General features: G+C 39.8%; 1 protein-coding gene across 2 annotated transcripts in view; it reads left to right on the top strand.

Annotated features, from left to right (window-relative positions):
• GLIS3 (GLIS family zinc finger 3) overlaps positions 1-26,339 on the top strand; it is a 452,058-nt gene that overhangs the window by 146,643 nt on the left and 279,076 nt on the right. For both annotated transcript variants that reach the window (XM_059656776.1, XM_059656775.1), the window contains 2 exons: positions 2,778-2,985; positions 12,373-13,474. In XM_059656776.1, coding sequence (XP_059512759.1) covers positions 2,855-2,985; positions 12,373-13,474 — 1,233 coding nt within the window. In that variant the 5' untranslated portion in view covers positions 2,778-2,854. The remainder of the gene's footprint in view (positions 1-2,777; positions 2,986-12,372; positions 13,475-26,339) is intronic.

Raw genomic sequence — 26,339 nt, forward strand, 5'->3', positions numbered from 1 at the left:
ACAGATACTATTTTCCAGAACATTCTCACAGCTGTGCCACAAACATTACCTGTTCCCAAGACATTTACCATTTAGCCTGAGGCTTCAAGGATGCCATATGTGACACTTTTCAGAAACAGTCACTCCTCTGTGGTTAGATGAGGTTCAACTTGACCAGTGTATTTGGGAGTAGGAGGTAATAGCAGTAAATATCACAGAGACGCTGGGAAGTTAGCAGTGCTGTGGAATCTGTCAAAGGACTGACTTAATTGAAGCTTGTTTTTGAAAAGTGGCACTGCCTTTTAAAAAAGAAAACCAGGAAAGTTTTTTGAAAATAATTTGTCAGTATTCAATATTCATGTGTATCACTATCTTTTATTTTCATTTATTCATTTCTTTTCAGCTTCATTGACCGACGTTATTGTTTGTGTTCTGTCAGTTTAGGCCCTGGGCTAGGTGCTGAGGAAGTGGAGGTTCCTTAAACAAGGGCTTTACCTTGAAAGAGCATTAAAGTATAAATGAGGAGGGGGTGACAGGCATGTAAACATCTCAGTTCCCTAAAGATTTAGGGGTAGATTTTTATGAGAGACTGTAGGAGAATGAAAAGAAGAATTAGTCATATCTTTCCAGTTGGCAGTTGGAGTGGGGAGTCAGAGAGATGTGACCTTTGAATTGAGACCGTGAAGGTGCAGAGGTGCTCACTAGGTAGACAAGTTAGGGTAAGGATGTTCCAGGCAGAGAAGACCATGAACAAGACAAGATTATACATTTCTCAGCCATCATATTGGTATTTACCTATTCTAAGGTGCGCATATTTTCATACCAGCACATCTCTGAAATCGCAACACCATGCACTAGTTTAATTGATAGTGCATGTTCTTACTGGTGCATAAAATGATGGTGGGCCTTGCAATATACAGCATCTTAGATTTGATGAAAGAATGTGTGAATATGCTTTGCCTCCAAGTAGTATTTCTTGGGTGTGCTGTTCTAACGGCTAATATGTCTTTGTTTTAGAGGTAGATATTAATACCTTTTTACTGAGGTGGAAGCAGGCATGAAATGAGTGAGTGGCTTAGATAAATATATGACATTAAATTTGACAGAATACCTGACATATGGTATAGCTTTTAATAGTCATGACTGGTAGGGATGGGACCTGGGGAGATAATTTGAGTGTCTTTTATACTGGACTAGGCTATGGACCATAGCCATTTTTTTCTGAGGTAAAAAGAGATTTGAAAAGCAAATGGCATGTAGTTTTATGGAATTTATAAAGATACTAAGTTCATGGTCATTGCATAAAAGTATATCCATTTTTCTTGATAAGGAGATGAAATCCTAATGGTACAGTGTTAGGTGAGTTACGGAAACAGACTATCCATAACTTATCTTTCAAGGCACTATAAGATGCATCAGATATAAGTTGCAGTGAAAGAGGTAGAGGGAAGGTTCTGGTTTGTGTATCTTAAAAATAATTGAGAGAATTTTTCATTTAGAGTTAAAGAAGCATCCAACACCTAACCACCCAGGTACCATGAAAATATACCCTAGTGGAATCTGTTTCTGCTCTATCAGAAAAGCCTTGTGTGGCCTTGGGCAAGTCAGTGACCACTTGGATTTTAGTTTTCAGAGGGCTGGACTCCAGCAGGCTTCTTCCAGTTGAAGATGCTGGGACTCTCCCAGCACTTTTAAGGTCTGGTTTCATTGATGAGAGCATAGCCATTGCTGTAAGGTCTTGTTTATCTTTTGTGGGCTCTATGAAGAGAATATTACAAAAGATGACTGTCATCTTTGGGGCTATGAATTCAATTTTGGGGAAAACAAAATAAGAAATTGTATCCTCTAGGACTAGGGAAAGTTACAGTGATGTTTTCCAGCTACTTTGATCCCAAGTATATCAATGAGAAACATGGGGAATTTGGTGAGAAATATTTAGGGCCTGATCTGTTAAAAACTGAGGTCATACTTATTTTTGTTCATTTGAAATGGGAACACAGTGTACAGTCACTGAGACTTGACCAGGTAGTTTGCAAAAAAAAAAAAAAATGTTTGTAGAAGTATATCCATGTAAAAAGAATGTCTAGAATGATTCAACCATTTTTATTTTTTTGTAAGTGAGTCATGACAGTGTTTGCCTTTCTCGTCTTTGCTTTTCCCATCTCCCTAAGGACACAGATTTTTGTGGGTTTCTTTTTTTTCTTTCTCTTTTGGGTATTAACCAAATTTTACTACATTCAAAGATTGTTACAATAAAAAGAAAAAGCTATACCTAATTATAATGAGTGTTTTGTTTATGGCTCTCATCCTGATTTTTTAAAAATTGGCTATATGTCCAATGACAATGTAGTGGGATGAAGAGAAGAAATCAAGAATGGAGAGACAAGAGCCAGACTCTCTCCTTTTAAAGAGGCTTTTTGGAAGGTCAGAGTTGGAATGAAGTAAGCCAGTTAAAATATTAGCTATTCTAGAATAAACTTGGTTTGATATGAGTAAGCCCATCCATCTACTTATCACTTTAACCCTTTAGGTAAGGAGATGATAAAATAATGTAAGTGGGCATTTGTATACAGAAGGAGCAAAATGTAAGCATGTTTTGTATGTGGTGATTCTAGATGAGTTGTAACATTATGTTTTTTTCATTGCAATTAGAGGAAGCTTTTTGGTGATACCAATCTTAAAAAACAGATTCAAGGACTGTCTCTAAAGATGGGACCTGATAGAAGTGTGCACATGTGTGTATTTACTGATTTCTGATGTAAGGGACATGAAAGCTAACCTGATTCGTTTGTTTTCAGGGGTTCTTGGCTTTGGGCCTCAGTGCAAGTCCATTGGAAAAGGCAGCTGCAACAATCTAGTGGTCACCAGCAGCCCCATGATGGTTCAGCGACTGGGACCCATTTCACCTCCAGCAAGCCAGGTCTCTACAGCATGCAACCAGATCAGTCCTAGCTTACAGAAGGCAATGAATGCAGCCAACCTGAATATACTTCCTTCAGATACCAGGTCTCAAGTTACTTTTATTTCCCCTTCTTATGGTGTAATCATACCCTGTGAGTGTTTTCCCTTCCCTTCTTGAACACACACCCACACACGCTCACTTGCTTAAGCTACCCTTTTAATTTGAGCTTTTTTAGGGGGATGTGTATAAAAATTAAGTATGTGCCATGTCATCTTAATTTGGAGGAATGGTTTAGGTGGTTTAACACCTGCTGTCTTGTAGTGTGAGTGAAATGAATGCCCAACTTGAGATGTTGGGCCTCCCTCATTGACTAAACTCCAGTGAATTAATTTGTCACTTCCTGGTGAGGCAAGTTATGTGTCAAGGCCTAGAAAATTGAGATGTTCATGTGCATCCATCTTACCTGTTCATTTTCAGTGCATATGTTGCAGTGTCTCCAGGCTGCTTTGTAACTGTTTTGTCTATAAATCTATCCCCCTATCCACCCATCTACCCAAGAACCTTATGTCTGCATAGTATACTAGTAATAGTTAAAGCTTAGGAAGATAGTAGAAAAAAAATGAAGATTGAAATCATGAATTTCAAGACTTTATGATGTGTTTGGGACGGCATACTTTCAGGTATAAGTCACATAACATTTCACCACAGTGTCCAATTAGGTGCTGGAATGAGTAGGTCTAATAAGTGCTGCTATCTCTCCATAGGAGGAAATTAAATAGGAAAAGGTAAACGACCTCCTCAGACAAATATATCTCTTAAGGTTGATATTAGAGGGGGCATGAAGACAAAATGCTGTGCAATGTGTAAGGTTCATTTCTGTTTGAAATGAATTATTTTATCTTCTAGAAGTGCATTTTTGGAGAAGCTCAATCCAAAGTTTTTGCCTCTTAGTCCTGGCTCTGTTGTAACTGATTTTGCAAAGGGATTTGACTCCTGGACTGAACCTGTGCTTCCTCTTCTTGGGGAGGAGGAGGCTGGAAATCTGAAAAGCCTTACAGTTCTGGAATCCTGTTTCTTCTACTTACTCCTTCCTTTCCTTCTATCCCTCCTTCCCCTTCTTGTAACTCTGCACTTTCCTCCTACCTGCTGTTTGAGACTCAGAAATCATAGCTCCTGGATAACTTTTTATGCCAATTTTTTTTCATGATAGGGAAACTTGTTTTTCACCTGAGATTTTTTTGTGAAGGGAAGCTGCTTCTGTCATTTCCCCATTGATGATTAATGCCTTGAGGGCCTCCTCAGACTTGCTGAATGTTGCATGTAAAATTAACTGTACTCTTGGGGTAGGTGTCATTGGGAAGCCTTCAGCTCTCTGTCGGTGGCAAGTCCAGCCTATGCCTAGAAGGCAGAGAGTCATAATTAATGGAGAAACTGATGGGTAGGCCTGGCACGAACTGCTGCAACCATCTATCTAAGGCAGTCTCTTGACCAGGGAAGTGTTATTATGTCAGTGTTTTCTGCCATCTTTGGTTCCTTAGCATAATTTTATATCCTTAAAAGACAACATCTTAAAGATGCACTGACTTAGGTTTTTGACTATGTATTCTGTGAGTCCTCCTATTGAAATAATTCTTTTTGCAGGATGGGCAAAAAACGTGTTGGAAAGGGGCTTGGTGAAGTATGAAACTTACTTTTAGCAATTTGAAAAGGTCACATTTGTAATGCTTGGTTTGTATGTTCTTTCAGAAGAGAGAAAGGACAGGAAGCAGCAGTTCAACTTGAAGGTGTTTGCTGCCTAGAAATAAGGATAGAGAGAGAATCAGCTTTGTGTTTTATCCAAGAGGAGAGTGTTGTGGAGTGGAGGCAGGAACTGTTCAGTTTGAATGATGACTACCCTATAGACAGCTGTAAATTTTAATGTTTTTCTTGATTATCTATGTAATTCTTACTTATTATAGAAAATATGGAAAAGCATAAGGCAATAAATGATAGTCATTCTGCATCTGACCATGCACAGGCAACCATGGGTGGAATTTTAATATACAACCTTCTAATTCAGCGGTTCTCAACCGCGGAGCCGCGACCCCTTTGGGGGTCGAATGACCCTTTCACAGGGGTCGCCTAAGATCATCGGAAAACACATATATAATTACATATTGTTTTTGTGATTAATCACTATGCTTTAATTATGTTCAATTTGTAACAATGAAATTGGGGGTCACCACAACATGAGGAACTGTATTAAAGGGTCGCGGCATTAGGAAGGTTGAGAACCACTGTTCTAATTATATGCAAACACATAAGCATAGGTTTTTCTTTGTATCAGATTGATCTAATAATCTACGTAGTGTTATAATTACTTTGTTTAGTTAATATAAACTCTTTCTTTTGTAACAAAAGTATTCAGCATTATATAATGGCTTCTTCCTACCTAAGATTCCATTTTATTTAAAAAGCATATAAATACAACTGTAATTTTTTATTAGTCTTTTGTTACTGGGCATTTGTTTTCCCTTTACTTAAATACTTTAAGTAACACTGTACTTGTTCAATCCTATAAATAGTATTTTGTTGCTTATTTCTGGTTATTAGAATAATTTCTTAGAAATAAGATTTGCTGGAAATGTATAGTTTTGAGCATTTTGATGTGTATTCTTCAACGTACCACAGAAAAGGCTTACCCGTTTATAAACTCACCAATAGTCTTGAGAGTTTCTGCTTCCTCATATCTTATCAAATATAGGAATTACTGTTTTTATTACTTTGCCAATTTGATGTGCAAAATTTCATTTTTTAAAATTTGCATTTCTTAATTACTGATAACATTGAGTAGATAGTATAGATTTGCTGACTGTATTTCTTCTTTTGACCCCTTTGAGTATTTTTTTCTGGAGTGCCTCATCCTGGGAAAAGCACTCTTCCTTAGCTTTGTTGGATTCTGTGTACTCCAGTGATGAGAATCATACCCGAATGCTGTATATTTGCTTTCATTAATTTCCCAACCATTTCTGACTAGCCCTACTTAATGAGAAATGCAAACTATACCTTACCTTCCTAAAGATCCAGGAGCCATTCTCGATTTAGGCATTGCAAACACTCTGCAAAACGAAGACCGAGTATATATTTTCCCTAAAGTGTTGAGGCTGAGGCGCTGGTAAATAACCTCATTAGAGTCACTTCATATACAAATCTGGCAAAAGTTGGGAAGTAGAAGAGATTGCATGCTACTTGCCTGGGTTTTGTATATGTTTAGTTTTGCGAGTGCTTTCACGTCTATTGTGATCCTATATTTTGTGATTGAATATTTATAAACTTCCCGCAAGTATTATCCCTGTTTTATAGATAATGGACCCAAAACACAGGAAGTCTAAAGACTTTGTTTTGTATCACTAGTTTTTCAGTTACAAAGTTGAACCACCAATCTAATAATGTCATTCAAGATCCAAAAAGGCACCCATTTTTCTCTCCTAAACCGGAACTTACTGAGCTGATTTCTGGGGATGGAATTTTCTTGAGTTTCCTTTTGGGTTGGACTGTGTCCACAAAGCTCAGAGGAGTCCAAGGGGCTGAGAATTGAGTCTAGGCTGTAAGTTCTAACACTTTATAAAACCATTCTGTGTTTAGATGCAGTACTAATTCTTCCAGGGGAGATCTCTCTCTCTCTCTCTCTCTCTCTCTCTCTCTCTCTCTCTCTCTCTCTCTCTCTTTGAGGAATTGCACATGATCTATAAGTTAGTATTTCTTTTGATCTTGGCCTTGAACCAAGCCATTCACTTTGGCCATCACTCCTCTTATGGCCCCATGAGAGTTACTGAATTCTTGCTTCACTAGCCATCCTAACGTGTTTCACTGATAGTTTCTGAATTTCTCATATTGGTTTTATTTTGTTTGAGCTATATTGCTTTTCTTTCACATAAAGCTCCAAATTAACCAGTCACCAGAAATAATATCCCAAGGATCAGATGACCATATGGAAATGGAGATTGCTCTCAGTAAGGTGACAGAACCACAGCTCTTTGTCACTTTCTTTCCCATAGGCCTGGTGTGCATAGCAGCAGGGGCTATAAGAGAGAGTCCTTTGGAACCTTTCACAGTCACTCAGCATGTTGTTGCAGAAAGAGAACAGAAAATGTGGGTTTCAATCACAGCTTGTGTGACTTTAAGCCTATTATACCAGGTCCTTTAATCAAGCAGAGCATTATTAACCACATGTGGGATATGATGTGGGGAAGTCAATGGAGGATGTATGTGGTCCAACTGGTAGGTGATTGCCTATCAAATGCTGCTTCATTTGTACTTCTATAAGGAATTTTTTTGTTTTTAATCCTCATTAGATGATATTTTTTCCATTGATCTTTAGAGAGTGTGGCAGGGAGAGAGGACTGAGGGAGAGAGAAAAAGAGAGGGTAGAAGAAAGAGAGACATATGTGAGAAAGACTCATGGATTGGTTGCTTACCATTCAACCCAACCAGGGGACTGGAATATAATCTGCAACCCTTTGGTGTGAGGGCCGATTCTCTAACCACTGAGTAACCCACTGGCCAGGGCTTCTATAAGGAATTTGGTCCTTAAGAAGAAGTTATTTTATTTATTTTTTAAACATATTTTTATTGATTTCAGAGAGGAAGGAAGAGGGATGCTGGGAGCCGGTCCATCCTTGCTGTTTCAAGGGACCTGGCATATATGGCATACGGTTCTTAATATGTTTGCTCACCTTCTTGGCGCTGTGTTTTAACCAAAGTCACCTCTCCGAGAAAGGTTGAATCCCCAGGTAGGGATTTTCCCCTGAAGTTAGGGAGGGAATAAAACCCCTCAACTAAGTGCCAGGCGGGTAATTAATCCCTTTAACTATGAACAATCATGCTTAAACTACATAATCTTTTCTCCCTGGAACGGAGATAAGAAACGCCCTAACCTTTGTAATAGAGATTGATAGGATTGAATCAACTGGTATAAATACAGTTGTAACAAGACAGAAAGAGTCAGAACTTAGAACAGAATCAAGAAGACAGAGCCTACACGGAGCCTAGAGACAGAAGAACTTCGCTGGAGAGAGCATGCCGGAGGATCCTGGAGAGGGACTGGCCTGGGAGCCTAGAGACAGAGCCTAGCGGGAGAACATGGCAAGGGATCCTGGACTGAACCTGACTACAGAGATTGGCAGGAGAACCTGACTGGAACCTGGACACTGAACCTGACTGGAGAGCCTGGACAGAACCTGGCTGGAGAACCTAGCGAGGGAACATGGCTACAGAACCTCACTGGAAATCCGTAGCAGAGCCTCTCTGGAGATCGAGACCAGAACTTGGCTGGAGATCCTGGCTAGGCTGCTGATCAACTGAACGCTGTCTCCGTGTCATTCCTTCTTCGCCGACTCCGTCTACACCTTTGGGGACCCCTGGACCCGCTGGGGCTGGACCCCGGCATCTGGCGCCCGAACAGGGACCCCTAGGTAAGCGCCCCACACTCGGGACGGATCGGACTCCACCGTAGGAAGAGGGTGGATAGTCTTCGCCGACTCCGTCCACACCTTTGGGAACCCCTGGAACAGGATTCCCCTAGGTAAGCCCCCCTCCCCCATTGAGAACCCCCACACTCGGGACGGATCAGACTCCACCGTAGGAAGAGGGTGGATAGTCTTCGCCGAATCCGTCCACACCTTTGGGAACCCCTGGAACAGGATTCCCTTAGGTAAGCCCCCCCCATTGAGAACCCCACACTCGGGACGGATAGGACTCCACCAGGGTGCTACAGACCCCCCTATAGAGGATAAGTAGGGTAAGAAGGTGGATAGTACAAAACTTAGATTGAGAAGATGTGCCATACTGAGTCCAAAGAAAGAAGACTCTGTATTGATTCTTAGATTGAGAAGATGTGCCATACTGAGTCCAAAGAAAGAAGACTCTGTATTAATCTTTAGATTAAGAAGATGTGCCATACTGAGTCTAAAGAAAAAAGACTCCGTATTGATCTTTTAACATATATGCTTGTTAGCAGAGGAATTAAGGTTACTCCCAGTCAGACAGAACATTTTATACAAGAAATATGTCCATGCTTTTCTGAGGAAGGAAAGGTGCCGGAAAGGTAAATGTAGAGGCATGGGAGAAGGTAGGCCCAAGGAGCCTTATCCTTAACCCCACTGCAGCCTTTCCACCCCGGGAAAGTGCAGGATTGGCAAGCTCTCCCTGGGGTGATAGATCAGGACTCAGGTAATAGCGGAAAGCGCCAATCCTACTCTTAAAATGGATACAAGAGAGCATTTCAGGTTTTTCTTTTTAATGCCTGCTTTTAAAAAATAAAAAAGGGGGAATTTGCTGGGAGCCGGTCCATCCTTGCTGTTTCAAGGGACCTGGCATATATGGCATACGGTTCTTAATATGTTTGCTCACCTTCTTGGCGCTGTGTTTTAACCAAAGTCACCTCTCCGAGAAAGGTTGAATCCCCAGGTAGGGATTTTCCCCTGAAGTTAGGGAGGGAATAAAACCCCTCAACTAAGTGCCAGGCGGGTAATTAATCCCTTTAACTATGAACAATCATGCTTAAACTACATAATCTTTTCTCCCTGGAACGGAGATAAGAAACGCCCTAACCTTTGTAATAGAGATTGATAGGATTGAATCAACTGGTATAAATACAGTTGTAACAAGACAGAAAGAGTCAGAACTCAGAACAGAATCAAGAAGACAGAACCTACACGGAGCCTAGAGACAGAAGAACTTCGCTGGAGAGAGCATGCCGGAGGATCCTGGAGAGGGACTGGCCTCGGAGCCTAGAGACAGAGCCTAGCGGGAGAACATGGCAAGGGATCCTGGACTGAACCTGACTACAGAGATTGGCAGGAGAACCTGACTGGAACCTGGACACTGAACCTGACTGGAGAGCCTGGACAGAACCTGGCTGGAGAACCTAGCGAGGGAACATGGCTACAGAACCTCACTGGAAATCCGAAGCAGAGCCTCTCTGGAGATCGAGACCAGAACTTGGCTGGAGATCCTGGCTAGGCTGCTGATCAACTGAACGCTGTCTCCGTGTCATTCCTTCTTCGCCGACTCCGTCTACACCTTTGGGGACCCCTGGACCCGCTGGGGCTGGACCCCGGCAGAGGGAGAGAGAGACAGAAACATTAATGATGAGAGAGAATCATTGATTGGCCACCTTCTGCATGCCCCTTACTGGGGATCCAGCCTGTAACCAGGTATGTGCTCTCACTAGGAATCAAACCGTGACCTCCTGGTTCGTAGGTCGACGCTCAATCTCTGAGCCACGCCGGCCAGGCTAAGAAGAAAATTTTACTTAGTTACTGACTATTTATTTACTTTCTTAATCAACCATTTTTTGGAAACTTATGTATCTTAACACTCTGGTGGGTGCTGGGGGAGATGAAAATGATACTTTCTGTGGAAAGGCTTTGAATTTTATTGAGGAAGTTAGCTATGTCTAAGGCACAGTACAGGCAGCCAGTGTATAACATCTTTGGAAAGAGGACTCTGATTGAGAGCTAGTGTATTTGGGGGAGGTTATGGGTTAGAACTCTGAAAGGTAAAAGATATGGGTAATTGTACAGGAGGGATGAGAGCCAATAGGTAAAGGCCATTTGTTGTAAATTTTATTCTTATTACATGTTGAGATAGAAGAGAGAATTCCTTATGTATATTATTGCCTTAGTGAATAGAATATAGACTTTGCCTTCTGAAAAAAGTATATGGTAATTGTCTTAGAAATTGATGTTTGAGGAGTTAAGGAATATGCCTGCATGGGGTTGTGCTCAGATTTAAATTGAGTCGTAGTTAAGTATCATTTAAGTATCATTTGAGAAAAGTATGAAATATCTCTGGACAATGGAACAAATAAACATGTCTCAGTGTAGGCTGCCCTTCCAGCAAATAATATAATTACATATGCAGAGTACATACAAGTGGATAAAATACTTTCTGCCTGATCTTTGCTGCTTAAAAATCTGAAATGCGTTAGTGTGACAGTGACCAGGCAAATGCAACATTTGAGAATGTTCTGTAAACTCTCTCAACCTTGGGGCATAAAGCAAAGTCAGTTGTCTTTGCCCTATATATGACACAGCTACTGATTTTTCTTGGGTCAGAAAGCAATTCCTGAATCTCCCTGGGGAAGGGACCAAAAGGTCCTTGACATTCAATCATCAGGAACCTTCACCTGAGTTCTGCAGGGAGAGCTGCACGCTGCAGGTGTGCTGGGAAAATAATTGAAAGTGTCCATGGGGAATTCAGACACAGATGGTTCAGAAACCACTTTGGGATTGCAAAAGGACTTCAGCCCGAATATAAGGATGTAGACCAAGAAAAAAAATTTGTGTCAAGGGCATCTGGACGTACATTCCTGCTGTGTTTGTCATTGGTAAACATTACTTCACCTGATGGAAACATCACATCCATAATGGTGTTATCTATCACCTTATACTATGCATTTCAGAGCTGAGATATTTTCTGGCTAATATCTCAAGCTTGTAGGAAACAGTGTTCCTGGTTTCCATTTTATAAAAAGGAGCAAGAAGATTAGATGGGGTGAGAATGCTTCTCTTTTCCCTCAGTTCCTTTGGAAGTAGTATATGGGAAGATATATATAACTTTGTTTTTGATTAATTTTTTGTCAGAAAAAAATCTCTAAGATCCAATGTAGGTACATATAAGTAAGCCAGGTTTTTCTGATATTCATCATGTCTGATTGAGAAACACAGTGAGTTATTTCTAGCTTTTGTAACAAATTTCCCATCCAAGGGACAAAGGTTTTTCTCTTTAGTGATTTTTTAAGGCAATGATACCATAGTAAAGCAAAATGAATTTTAAGGTGGCCAGGCTACATTAGAAACCATTTTGATATGCAGGTAAATACTGTTACATGAGGCATGCTTTGAAAAAGGGTAAGAAGAACAGGAGAGGGACTGTTGCAAAATGAAGAAATTATTATTATATATCCTGGATGACATTTTGACTTCCAGGATTTACTTTTTTTCAAGTCAAGCATGGGTTTATGTTTTACCTCACCAAATTGATCTTCCTCAAAGACTGGGACTTTGTGTGGACTTGTATTCCTTGCAGTGCCTATTTGTAGTGTGTTGCACACAGTAGGTACTTAATAAATACTTGCTTATTTGGTTTGCTGTGACACAGGCATCAATAATCATTCCTAGGTCTCAAATTTTTCCCGTACATTAAATAATGTTTAAAAAATAAAGCAAGGACTATTTATTATCATTAAAGTATTAAGATTACATATAACAATCAATCTTTTGTTTTATTAGTCCGGTGAGCATTAGCCTTTATTGTTCTTGGTAAAATGTTATTTACCTGGAACTAAAAGCCTTGGTGTTATCTTAGCCAAAGAATGTGTGTTTTGCTGGGAATGTAATTAGGGGAACTACTTAAGGGATTGTCAATGTTCTTTTAGCTCTTAAGCAATTTATATCCTGCTAAAATGTTTGTCTTTCCCCCCCTCCCCCTTCTGGCTGCTGTTCTAGGTCCCTTATTTCACGTGAATCTTTGGCATCCACGACTTTGAGTCTGACGGAAAGTCAATCAGCGTTGAGTGTGAAACAAGAGTGGACTCAAGGCTACAGGGCTCCCCCTTCGCTCTCTGCCAACCACAGCTCTCAGAATGGCACTGACCTAGGGGATCTCTTTAGCCTTCCTCCGGGGACAGCCATGTCCAGCAACAGTGTCTCTAACTCTTTGCCAGCCTACCTTTTTGGCATGGAAAATAGCCACTCTCCTTACTCTAGTCCCCGCCACTCTTCAGCCAGGTCACATTCGGCCCGCTCCAAGAAGAGAGCCCTGTCCCTGTCCCCGCTGTCCGATGGCATTGGCATAGACTTCAATACCATCATTCGCACCTCTCCCACATCCTTGGTCGCCTACATCAATGGGTCCAGGGCTTCCCCGGCCAACATGTCCCCGCAGCCCGAGGTCTATGGGCATTTCCTGGGGGTGCGCGGGAGCTGCATCCCCCAGCCATGTGCAGTGCCCAACAGCCAGAAGGGTGTGCGGGTGGCCGGCAGCGGCCTGGTGCTACCGGCTTACGAGGATGACTGCGCGCTGGAGTATGAGCGCATGCAGCAGCTGGAGCATGGAGGCCTCCAGCCCCTGGTCAACAACATGGTGGTGCAGCATGGCCTGCCTGGGCCCGAGGGCCAGCCAGCCGGCCTGCTGAAGACAGAACGACTGGATGACTTCCAGGGAGGGGCTCTAGACCTGCCCTCCGCGTCTCCTCTGCCTCCTCTGCCACCCCAGCCCCAAGGTCCCCCTCCCCCCTACCACGCCCACCCGCACCTGCACCACCAGGAGCTGGTGCCCCATGCCCAGACACTGGCCCTGGAGGAGGATGGGGACATGGACGACATGGGGGGCAAGCACTGCTGTCGCTGGATCGACTGCAGCGCCTTGTATGACCAGCAGGAGGAACTTGTGCGGCACATTGAGAAGGTGCACATAGACCAGCGCAAAGGGGAAGACTTCACCTGCTTCTGGGCAGGGTGTCCTCGGAGGTACAAGCCATTCAACGCCCGCTACAAACTGCTGATCCACATGAGAGTCCACTCTGGAGAGAAGCCCAACAAGTGCACGGTGAGTTTTCCAAAGCCCCTGTGCGCCCCTGGAAAGTGCATGTGTTTTTCCACAGTCGGCCCACAAGTCAGGGGACATTTTCTGTTTTTATGGGATTTGGATGGTGCATGGGGGTCTAGGTATCCACGAGATTTGACTCCTCTTCAGTGTGAGGAAGGGGAACGTTTCTTTAATTATTAGCTGCTGGGTATCCCTTCGCTTCTTGATTCTTTTCTGCAAATGTAAATGATCTACCATGTCAGGGGACATTGATCTGCCACAACAGCCAAAATGTTGGAAAGTAGATGCCTGCCAGGCACCAACGTGAAGTTGCTGAAATGTGCAGGGCTGAGGAACACACACTGCACCCCCAGTAAGCTTTATATCTTTTTCAAAGCAAATATTTTGTGATTTTTTCTTTCTCTCTAATGACCGGGCTAGTAATGGGGTCGTGGGCGGGCTGGTTCTGATATTTGAAAGGAACTCACATTTAGCCACTTGGCTAGTAAACACCTCTTTGCCTGTGTGAACCCTCTTGCCTGCCTCCACACTGCACACTCCAGGGTTGTGAGGCTAGTTAATGATTTATAGCTGGCATAAAACACCCAGGGGATGCCACAGGGGCAGAATCTCATAGAATCTCACTGAACTTTGAGGAGAGAGCATTTTGTAAAGTAGTGTAGGAGAAAGAACCAAGAGGGAAATGTCCCTTTGGCGTTGAAGGAAGTGAGCATGTTGTCTATTTTTTCCTCTGCCTCCCCCTTTCATAACATCAATCCTGGAACTATCTCTGTTTCTTGGCAAAATTGACTCTTTTTTAATAATATGGCTCTGAAATGATTTCACAATCATCTCACACCTCACAGAAACCCTCCGTGTTTATAAGCAGGACATCACCCTTGGGATCACAGACAGTTTTGCACAATCTCAGACAGCTCACTTAACTCTTGGAAAAAAGAGCATGCGTTTTATATTAGTTTAGATGGACAGGATTATTTTGTTCAGAGCTAAGATCTGAGAATCGTAGGTACTCCCTGGATATTGGATATGCTACAGGTCACTAAATGTGTGAAATATATAAATCATTTCGAAAAGGAACTTAGTTAGACCAGGATCCCCTAGACAGAATTCCTTCTTTCTGTAGTATATCTTGATGATAAATCATCTGGACCATGTGTATGTTGATTATAGATTGGTCAAGTTGTCCCATTCATGTAAAAGCAAACCAAACAGATGATAGCTATCATGCAAGTATTAGATGCACTTTTTCGCCATTCAGTATTTTTGAAAGAGTTTTAAGAATTTCTGGCAGAATGAAATTGCATTTCTTGTTGTTACATTATGCCCCATGTTGTGATTTTTCTTAAGGAAAACCTGACGCTGATACATGGTGAGACTGCCAGGTTATAGGAGTGAAAAGAATAATTACATTCCAGGTGGCAAAATGTTCCTCTTTCAGTAGGGTTCTGCATTAAAAATGCCAGAAAGAGACAAGCAATTGAAGGCAATTCCGTTTACTCTGCTTGGAACATAGAGGCCTATTGCAAGCAGGAAAGACATTTAGTCTCTGAACGAAAGCAGTCCAAACTTTTAGTTATGACTAATTCTGGCTGAAAATAGTGTGCTGAATTTGGTTTTACTGAAAACAACACAACAACAACAACAACAACAACACACCCAAAACACATAAAGGCTTAAATTATCCAAAAAATGTTTTTTGCATTGCAAAATTAATTTTTGTGCAGTAGGACTCCCCATTTTCCCACTGTTCTTAACTTTGCAAAGGCATATCACAAGTTGACTTTTGCTAAAGTGCATGATGACTATTAAAAATAGAAATACTTAAGTGGAAGAATAAGAGGTGGATGTTTGCATGCCTCTGCAAAGCTTTCCATTGTATTGTCCAGGTTGGGTATGAGAAGTGAATTCTCTCTCCCCCAAGCTGCCCACTTCCCACTTCTAAATGGAATCTTTGCAAAATTCAGATTGTGGGATTTATTCCATATCAAATTTAGAACCACAAAGCATTTACTTACACATGTTATAGTGAAAATGTATTTATACAAAACAGGATTTCTTAGGAGCTGACTTACACTGCAGTTCTAGTCTTGGGACTATGTATTTTTATCAGGAAGACATCCATTTTCATATAACACATATATATATCATGAACATTATGTCTTCTGAAAACTGTTATGTTGCTACATGTCATTTGCCTGATTTGTAAAGCCAAAGCTAACTGGCAACAAATAATTTTCTGTGAAAATTTAGCAGTCTTCTGAAGTTGTAGTCTATTAATAGAAGACATTGTGCTTAATGTGAATGCACATCTGAAACAGATGCATTTGTCTGCTTTTGGTAAAACCAGTTGTTACACTCTTAGAATCCAGACACAAAGAACTGTTAAAACCAAAATGTTTCATCTCCTACTGCTTTGAAATCTGATGGTAGTTGATTCAAAGCTCAAGATCCTTGCCAAGGAAAATGACCACATTCCCCTTTTGGAGACATGCAGTGATCTTTGGGTTTTTGTGGCCATGTCACATGCTGCAAAAGCTAGGAGCACTTTAAATTGGTTCATGTATGTTTAACTGTGATTAATTTTCTGTGGGTCATAGTTAAAGTTAGTCATCATTTTCACTTACTTATTGACCCTAGAAAGATGTAGTGACCCAATTGTGTAGGTGACCATGGCTATAAGCAGCACGGTGAGTATCTGGGGTCATGAAGAGAGTGTGTGAAAGGGCTACTCAACAACAGCTTGCTTACAGTCAGAGGCTGCCACTGTATCCTCCTTTGACGCCAAATTCCATGTCATGCATGGGAGATGCATTCTCAGAACCCCTGATTGTAGCTCAGAACTCTGGGATTCCAGCTACTTAAGGTTCTAGGTGGCAGAACGGGGGTAGGATCGTTAATGCATTATTCGGTTAACTTACTGGAAGAAGAAATTGTTTCTTTTCTCTTTCCCATCCAAGAAACTCCACCCTTCTATATATCTCATCCTATTGCTTCTATGGAAAGTCAAACCAGGTGCTTTTTTCACTGGCCTGGCCTGGATTACAGAGATAAACCCAGCCAATGTCCAAGGCCTTGAGAAGTAAAGGCCTTCTTAGGCAAACAGGCAGAACTCAGTTAAATCAGAAACTGAGATAGGGCAATATTATCTTAAAAATATCTGAGTCCATTCACTGCTGTTTACTAACGCAAGTAATTCCTAGGTGCAAAATCATTCTATTTAAACCGTCCTGAATTTAGACAAACCTCAACACTGATGAATCTTAGAATTAACAGAACTTTTGAGCATTTCTGGGTATAATTGTGCTAAATTTTGTTGTTTTTCTGAGATGATAGGGTTTCTAATTCTCAAGTAAGAACAAGTCTCTTGAGGTTCCTCAACCCCTAAATTTCAGATTCCTAAAAGTGTAACCCAAAACTATAGATGTACACTAACCATCTCTAACAGTATCCATAGTAATGGTTCCAACAGAGTGTATGCTGAGCATGTTTTTACTGTAGGTCTTTTTGCTATTAAGTTGAGTGTGCAGTGCCTGGGTAGCATTCCCAGGAAGGTATGTCTTGAATGAGCTGAAGCTTGCTCAGTCGGCTAGTATGCCTCATGAGAAAGCCTATCTGATGGGAGCAGAGTAAGTAGAGGGACAGGATCCTGTTGCCAGGGTTTGGAACACTGATGGCTTCCTTCGTGCACAATAGAAAGCAGTTGTGCTGGGAGGTTAGGGAGTGTTAATAAGGGAATTAAGGGGAAATGTGGGTCACCACTTAAATTTTGCTTATTTTTCCTGGATGAATTTTATCCAATAGCAAAAAGGAATTTTGCAAAACTTTTACCCACCCACAGATTTTCACGAAAATGTCACTGACCAAAGACAGCTTTGAATTTTGTATGAATTGACTCATTTCTCCACAGGCATTTTGCCTGGCCAAATCCAGAGTATTTGCTTTGGCTTGTATACTGGGCAAGTTTGCTTTTTAAGTAACATTGGATTATGAGTACAAGAAAATAAATACAGAGCTAGGCCATGTCCCCATTCCTCTTTAATGGACTGATTTATGGGTTCATGGGCCAGCATTAGCCATGAAAGACATTTCTTGGGGAAAAGTAAATTCGGTATAAACCATGGAAGGTTTTTTCCACATCCTTTATTTTGTTACTTTGATAAGACTTGGTGTTGATGTGGTGACCACAATAATACGACCAAAAGAGACCTTAGGAAAATGCCATCTAAGCATAATTATTAGTTACCACTCCACAAGCTTCATTTTGGTGCAATTAATAAGTTCTCATATTGTCAAGTATTGATGAAAGTACAGAGAATGGGGAATGCTTTAATATTGCTGGCGAGAATAAATTGGTGTAACTACTTTGGAAAAAATTGGGAATATCTAGGACAGAAGAAGGTAAGGATATCCAAAAAAACCATGTCTGAGTGTCTCCCCTACCTAGAGAAACTCTTACATATGGTGGCAGGAAGACACACAAACAGGTATTTATTGTGCCTCTGCTTTTAAAACGGTAAATAAACTAAGTATCCATAGACAAGGTAAATCAATAAACTGTGGTTTATTCCTAATGAAATAGTATAAGGGAGTTTAAAATTAATGAACTAGATATAAACCTCTATATAGATTGGAGAGATGCTAATATGGATATATCTCAAAAAACCATGTTGAATGAAAACTTAAATGCCAAAGGATATACACAGTGTAATACAACTTATGTACCTTTAAACAAACACTAAGCAGTATTATATAGTCATTGTAGGTACATAATTGCTTATGTACAATAAACTGGTGTGGTCAGGATAAACCGTAACCTTAAGATAATGGATACTTCTAGAGAGCAAAGAAATAGGAAGAAATAGGATATGGGAATTTTGTTTTATCTTTTTCCCCCCCCAACAAGTGAGAGAACTGAAACAAATACAGCAATATATTAATTTCTTTTTAGCTTGGTGGTGGTAGCATAGGCATCACAAGTATCTTAAAATAGTTTCTATGCTTTGATGCCTGTGTTGAAATATTCCATAACTATAAGTATATATTTTTATTTAAAAGTATAAGAAAATCAATAAGTATAACACTAATTCCCGTCCACACATACCATTTTTTTTCAGATGAGGGGAACAAAGCCTAGAGATTTAAGTGATTTTTCTAAGACTAGTAAATTGTTTGACTGTTGCCTACTTAGTGTCTCTAGAGCAGTGGTCCTTGAATGACTTTGGAATCCCTAAAAGAGCTTTATAAAATATGCATACCTGGGTCCCACCCCCAGGGTCTGTGATGTAATTACTCTGGGTTGCAGCTTCCCTGGTGATTCTAATGGGCAGCCAAGGGTGAGAACCAGTGCTCTCAAAGCTTTCATGTCCTGACACTGAACTCTAGATAAATGGAAGCCTACCTTGTCATTTTAATCAAGGTGTAGGGAGGCAGTGTTTAGGAGTACATCTTCATTATCATCCATGCCCTGATAGTGATTAGGGTAATTTCATGTTCCCTTGGAACAAAATTCAGGGACAAGAGATAAGATAATAGAGTGACTCAGATAGTGGCAGAAGGCTTTCAACTGAGTGTCCATTTCCTATTCAGAGTACACTTTCTCTACAATTAATAGTCAGTTAAGGTTGGGATGAAACTGTGCTGAGCAATGTCTATCATCACCACCTCCTTGCCTCCCTGAGTTAAAAGTGGAACTGACAAATCTGTCACATCACTCGCATTTTTAAAGGTAAGAAGAGAGAGTGTTCTGTCTTCCAAATATAATGCAGCCTTTCTGCTTTTAATATAAAGTGATCTTCAAAACATTTTTGCTACTCTGGATATTTCTGGAGAATTAGTAAGTTACCAAAATATTTAGTTTTCCTTTTTATCAAATCTTCCTGAAGTGATTAAATAAATAAAATTATCATTAATATCCTCTTTGTCTCTTGAGGCTGAAACACCACAAGTGAAACATCTGGTAAAGATCAGAGAGAGTGTAGCTTCCAAATTGTATCAACAAGGCATCAGTCTGTCAAATATTTAATGCAAACTCAATAATTAAAAAAACTATAACTAAATTACAAGATTCCGCCCTTCCCCCCACAATTTTACATAAGAAAAAGATACTGGCATATTTATCTGTGTATATACATGTTCGCTATACTGTGTAGACAATACATGTCACCTTAAATTACAAACTTCTTATAGGTAAAAGCAAAACTGCAGAAATTCTCATCAGAAGGGGTATTAACCACAGTTTATTAGGCATCTGTCAAGCCGTATTTCACATCCCCAAACACAGTTTAGAAGCCTTCCATTAGTAGTGGCTTAATTTTATTTTCCTTTAGACGACATTTAATCCATGTTACCTGGGGAGCTGGCCTGTCATGAACTTTGGTCTGTGAAAATACATCTGTGGCAGATTTGGGCAAATCTTTTAAAGCAAATCATGGTTTATGTTTCTTTGCACTGCAATTCTAGGATTAATGGAAAAAACAACAGATAATGAGAGAAACCCTAAGAGGTTAAATATTTGAGGCTTTCTCCTCATTGAGCAAAATCATTAACTACATGACAGTTAATGTTCCTTTTAGCTCATATTTGTTTTGTGGTTTTTCTCTAATTTCCATGCCCTGAAATAATGTTTTTAAAATTAGAAAGAATTATCTAGATATTTTTCATAAATGATCTAATTAAGGGAATATATTTCAAACCTTTTGAGGTTTATTCCTTTAAAGATTTAAAAACTTGGGGAAGACTAGAGACCAAAGCTATTTGATCAGTGATGTCAAATGATTAAAATGTGGACAGAGGCTGCATACATTATCGTGTATGAGTAGCCTTCCATTAGTCAAATATTTCCTTTTATAATCTGTAAAGAGAGTAAAGTACTGTTAAACAAAGGTTTGGACTGGCACTCATTATGCTAAGCCTGTCAGACCCTTTTAAAGATCTCCTCCCCCACCCTCTACTGTTTAGATTTATTTTGGATTTTTTTTCTTCTCAGACTGAATTAATGCAGAATAGAGCTAAATGTTTGAGATGGACAGAGGAGTACAAATTAAGTCAGTTCTTATCAAAATGCACCCATTCCTGGTGATTCAATCTGTCTAGACTGGAGAAGGCACAATGAGAGGAGCTCCTTTGCTACTTGAACTTCCTGCTCCAGCAGCACTCTACTCACCTGGGGTTTGAGCCTCCCAAGGTCAGGCCATTTGCCTGTGTGACCTGAGAGCACAGCCTAGAGTCAACCTCAGTGGACTTAGGTGTTCAGAGTGATCTGCTTGGTCTTGCTCTTGAAACTTTCAATGCAGCATCTCAGCCTTGTCACTCCAGAATAATTTCTGTTTTAGAATGGTTATTTAAAAGTGCTTTAATTTTTAAGTTGGTGTAAGGATATTGGCCATGGTAAGCCCATCCTTCGGTGATAAATATTGTTGCTACTAAACTCTCTTCTGTCACTCTCTCCTCCCAGTCCCAGTCACAATTTCTAGTGTGAGAAGATCAAATAAAGGGTGCTTTGTTAGCCAGGAGAATGGATTTGGGGACTGGGGAGCAGTTGCAATGAAGGGAAAATTGGGAGCTCCACCTTAAACAACATTCTGAAGTAGAAATTTGTCTTCCATTGCATTTGCAGTAACTCCTACTGTCTTCTTCCCTCAGAATTTCTGTGGTGTCTCAGGGTTCCTCGCTTAATTTCTTATTTTTCTCTCCACCTATGCAAGGCTTGCTTTTGGAAAAGAACGTCAGCAGAGATAAAATTCATATATATGAATGGTGAGTGATTGAGGAAAGATTCAGTGCTCTTGCCCTCCCAGGAGTAGATACATTTTGACTAGGAAAGAAGTATTAAACCTCTCCCTTAGAATGAAAACTCCTTCAGGGAAATGGGAGGGGAAAGAAAATAATTTACAAATTCTGAGCTACTGGATTACTTTAATCCTTACTATAACCCTTCAGAGTGAAGTAATTGTGGAGTTTGAGATTCATACTCTGATCTTTCTACTACTGTATACTCAAATGTCATTATTCACCTTTGAGTCCTCCCACAGTACCTGGCCCAATTACTAGATTAATTTATACTAGACCCCCCAATATATATATATATATTATGTATAATATATATATATATATATATATATATATATATATATATATATCTCCCTACCTACCTATTATTTACTTACCCTATTACCTATCTAGCTATGTGCATATGACTATATATGTATCAATCAGTAACTCCAAATATACACACATACATGGATAATGATGGGAATACAATAAGGTTCATTATTCTATTGCTTCTATTTCTGTAATGATTTGAAATTTTCTATAATAAAAAGTTAAAAGTATATAAAATATTTTAAACTTATATGAAATAAACAAAAATTTTTTCCCTCCAACACCTCTGAAAATGATACCAGACTTTTTTTTTCAGGTAACCTGTGTTCTAATAATCTGAAAGCAAACTAATTTTTCCCATTATTCTTGAAGATCTCTAAAATCCCTTTGCTTAAGAATGAGATTAAAATATTCTTAGATAATAACATAATATTTGAAAAGACAAATGGTAACAAGGAAGCATTTTTGGAAATAAGATAATCCAACTTCTGTAACAGACAGCCCAAATCTCAGTGGCTTGGTATGATGAAGGTTTATTTCTTATTCATGTTCTAATACAGCTTTCTACCTGTGATCATATAGTAATCAGGATCCTTCTATCTAAATGCCTCTACTACCTGAGTCTAGGGTGAAAAACAGATTGTTGAGGATCATGCAGAAGTTTTTAGAAGCTGATCTAAATTAAGCTACACGCTTCACTTCCTGCATCTCATTGGCCAGAACTCAGTCACATGATCCCAGCTAATTGCAAGGGAGTCTGGGAAATGTGGTGTTTCTGTGTGTGCAGGAGGAAATTGAGTACAATATTGTTTCTGTCACGAAGAACTAGAAGTGCTCTTCCTACTTCACCCTTGACGTATTCTGATTCTCCCCTGACTTACCCTCATTCCCCAATGACTTACCTTCATTCTCTATATTCCCTTGAAAATAAGAAACATTTCAGCCTTGATCTTTGAGTTTTTCATGAGGGGTGTCCCTGTTCCATCAAAGTGGTTTTGTTACTCTTTTCTTATCAGTCTTGGCTCCTATAACTTATATTTTAATTTAGTAAATCTTTCCCAGCCCAACCATTTTTAAAATTTACTCTCCAAGGATTCCATTGCCATACAGTCACCACTGCTGGGAAAACTCTTGTTATCTCAAGTGAATTACTCAGCTTTTCCCACCTTGTCCAAATTACATGTTCTTGGTGCATAATTCCCCACTGCTCATCATCTTTCTAAGTCATGAGGATGTGTGATGTCTTTGTGTCCCACAGACACTCACCCTTGAGGGAAATCTGCTCATTATCAAGGGCAGGGTCACAATGAATCACTGAGAGATCCACCATTGTGAGCAGACATTTGGTGTGAAGGGCTACTTTACTCAGACCCTGAAAAACAATATTCCCCATTTGTTTATGAAGTAGCTTATTGGATACACACAGTGTGGTCATAAATGCTCTCCTATTCTCTGAATGCTTGCTTTTGGTCATGAACTGGCACACACTCAAGGAAAAAATGACAATGTGCCTCTCTGGACACTTTTGGTCCATTTTCGTGAATATATTCAAACAAAATGAAATTGCCTGGCTCTTTATAATATGTCCTTTAGTGTGCTTGAGCTTGTAAAATTACCCCCAAGGATGACAAATTGTAAACATCGTGCCGGTTCAAGGTCTGTTTCAGTGTTCTGCCGACACTCACCCTTCCTAGAAACATTTAAAGTGTTTTAGGAAAATGAAGCTGGGCAAACAGGCTTATCAGGAGCGATAATAAAAAAAAAATCATTGATTCTAATTAGGAGCGTCACATATATAGAAACAAAGCTGCTTTTGTATAGTGGAAAATCTACCTGTTCTCTGAAACACAGAGTGCTTTCCAGTGGCTTAAGATAATCATGCTGGCTGACAAACTTTCAGGGCCCTGACCTTTTGGCCCATCTCAAGTGATTCAGCTGTGCTTGTCCAAACTTGTCACAGGCGTTGGTGGGAGGTGTGCTGGGATACAAGTTGTTATAAAGGTGTGACAATGAAACAGGAGCCATTTTCTATTTCTGGAAGTCCCAAACTGCATCAGAAATCGAGGTAGCAAGTTCTTGAGACAAGGACTGAGTTGTAATTACCTCTAGCTATCTCTGTAGCAAGTGTTTTCTCTCAATAGCATCATCATTGGCAATGGCGCCAGCAGCTCAGGCTATCTGGATGAGCCTGATCCTGCTCCATTGTGTGCCCAGGAAGACTAGCTTTCTACGATAGCCCTGGTTTTGTGCTATGTGCATGGAATGGGACCTTTATGATGGAACCAGTTAAGGAAAGAATGTGTAGTATAATCTGAACAGATAATGGAGAAATAACTAATTGTTTACTGTATTGAGATAGTAAATAAAAATGAACAACTGTGTTACTGCCACTTTCTGGAACTCAGAACTTCAGAAAAAATGAATTTTACTAGACCACAGCGTCAGGAACATAGATCTTAGCAGATCAATGGACAGTTTAGTTCAAAATTAAGAGTACATGTTGACCATTTGGAGTGTCAATGATTTATTTTCAAGGAAGAGTTTCATAAAAGGCATTTTTAGTTGCTTGATTGTATATTTCCTTCAAAGATTGCTTGCTGATTACTATCAGTGAGTAATAGGGTTTGGCAAAAATAAATAAATATTTTAAAGCCCATTGTGTTCTGAACAACTAATGCTGCTAAGTATCTTGATGGGCTCCTGCTGCACTTGTCAAACAGCTGTGCCTCAGAGTGAAATACTGAAGTTGGGATCTCACTTAACCAAAATCAGAATAGGCTTAATTGAAGGTGTCTGCAATGGGGGACAATTTAAAATTCTTAAATACAGATTTATGCATTTTTTAAAAAATTATACCGACCGTCTCTAATTCACTTTATTTTGTTTCTTCATTCATTTTACTCAGATACTATATAAAAATCAAAATAATAATAAAAATTGTGTTAATATGGAGAAAATTATAAGGTTATTTGTATAATTGTTTCACATAAATATATTTTAGATGTTTAAATATTTGGTTTACATTTACATTTTAATGCATCATTAACCTAATTATATGTGTGCATGCTCTTTTTTTTTTTTTGGCATGTTCTTTTTGATCTCTAAATGTGACCCTGCAGTGCAAACAGAAAGGAAGTTCTCTGGTGACTATATCTACTTGACTCATACAGCTACTTATTGAACAACTCTTTCATGTTAACCTCTTTTCTAGGCCATGGGGATATAGCAGTGAATAGATCAGTCTCAATGCTCCCTGTCCTTTTGGAGCTTATATTCTCTAGGGGGAGATAGTAAATAATGTGGCTATTAGGGGGAAGAAAGTTTCAGGCAGAGAGGACAGCAAGTGCAGGATTGTTGGCCTGGCATGTTCTAGAAACATCGAAAAGGGGGTGGCTGGAGTAGAGTGAAGGAAGAAGAGAGAGAAGAGGAGTTAAAAAAAAAAATGAGGGTTTTATTGTTCAGGGCCTTGTCTAAAGAAGATGGTTTTGAGTAGAGGAGTGATAAGATCTTATTTATGTTTTAATACAATCACTGTGCCATTTGGAGAGTAAAGCAGGAAAACCAAACGTCCATGAGTGGGATTATTGCAGTTGTCTTCTCTTTGGTCTTCCTTCTTATGTTCAGTGTTGGAAGTTGGGATAAACAGTTGGATTCTGGCTATATAAACATAGACAGGCCTGACAAGATTTCCCAATGAATTGGATATGGGGTGACAGGGGTGACCCCAATGTTTGGCTTGCATATCTGGAAGGATGGGAGTTACCTTTAACTGAGATGGGGTGATTGTGGAAGGTTTAGGGAGGAAGCAGAGTTTGGTTTTAGACTTGTTAAGTTTGAGGCGCCTGTGATTGAGTCTCAAATGGTGATTCTGGAGATCAGAAAAGTCTAGACTGATATAATTTGGGGGATTACCTGTGAATGAATAGTATTTAAGGTTATGAGAATGGCTGGCCTGATTTAAAGTGAAATTAGAAGTAGAGTCATGAAAAAAGTTATGTTTGTCCTCTTTACCAAACACTGTGTATCTCCTTTGCCCCAATGCCACCTGCCTTTCATGTATCCAGGAGAATTTCAAGGGATCATTGAAGATAAAAAAGGAGAGGTTGAGGAGGTTGTTCCAGGTTGGCCTGCCATTGGAGTACCTGTATTTTTGTTTCCAGACTAGAAGATAAGCAATGGGAAACAAGGAGGACAGACTTCAAGATAATAAGTATGTTTCTAACATCATAGTCTCATGGTCTTATATTCTTGATATTAACAACAGGATCTATATATCTTAGTTCAGACAGAACTTAACAGTGTATAAAGACACGCTCTGAAAAGTAATATTGTCAGTTGTACCAGTGGGGTGACATTGAGATGACAAGGAGTCTAGGAACAGACTGGATGAATTCTTGGTCATCACTGTGTTGAGGGTATTTATAAAGTAATAGGTAGTTTTGCTTTTGTTTTCCCCCCTTAATTTTTAACAGTGAGATGCTGAAGTTCTGTCTTTTAATAAATTAATCTATCAGTGAATTTGAAGGCATCTTGTGTTCTGGAATGTATCTTTTCAATTGCTTGGCTGACTTCTATTTAGAGAGCTTGCTCCAAGAATGTCTCTGTGGTGTTGATAAGGAACAATGTGAAATGGCAACTCTTTGGAGGCTCTTAGGGGTTGTACTCAGATTCACATTCTCAATCAGTTGTGTGAAAGGCTCAGAGGCTCTGTTCATGGTCACTGAAGCCCAATGAGTGTGGGAATAACTTTAATTTTAAGATTACA

Source organism: Myotis daubentonii, chromosome 11, assembly GCF_963259705.1.
Source record: "Myotis daubentonii chromosome 11, mMyoDau2.1, whole genome shotgun sequence".
NCBI classification, from domain to species: domain Eukaryota; kingdom Metazoa; phylum Chordata; class Mammalia; order Chiroptera; family Vespertilionidae; genus Myotis; species Myotis daubentonii.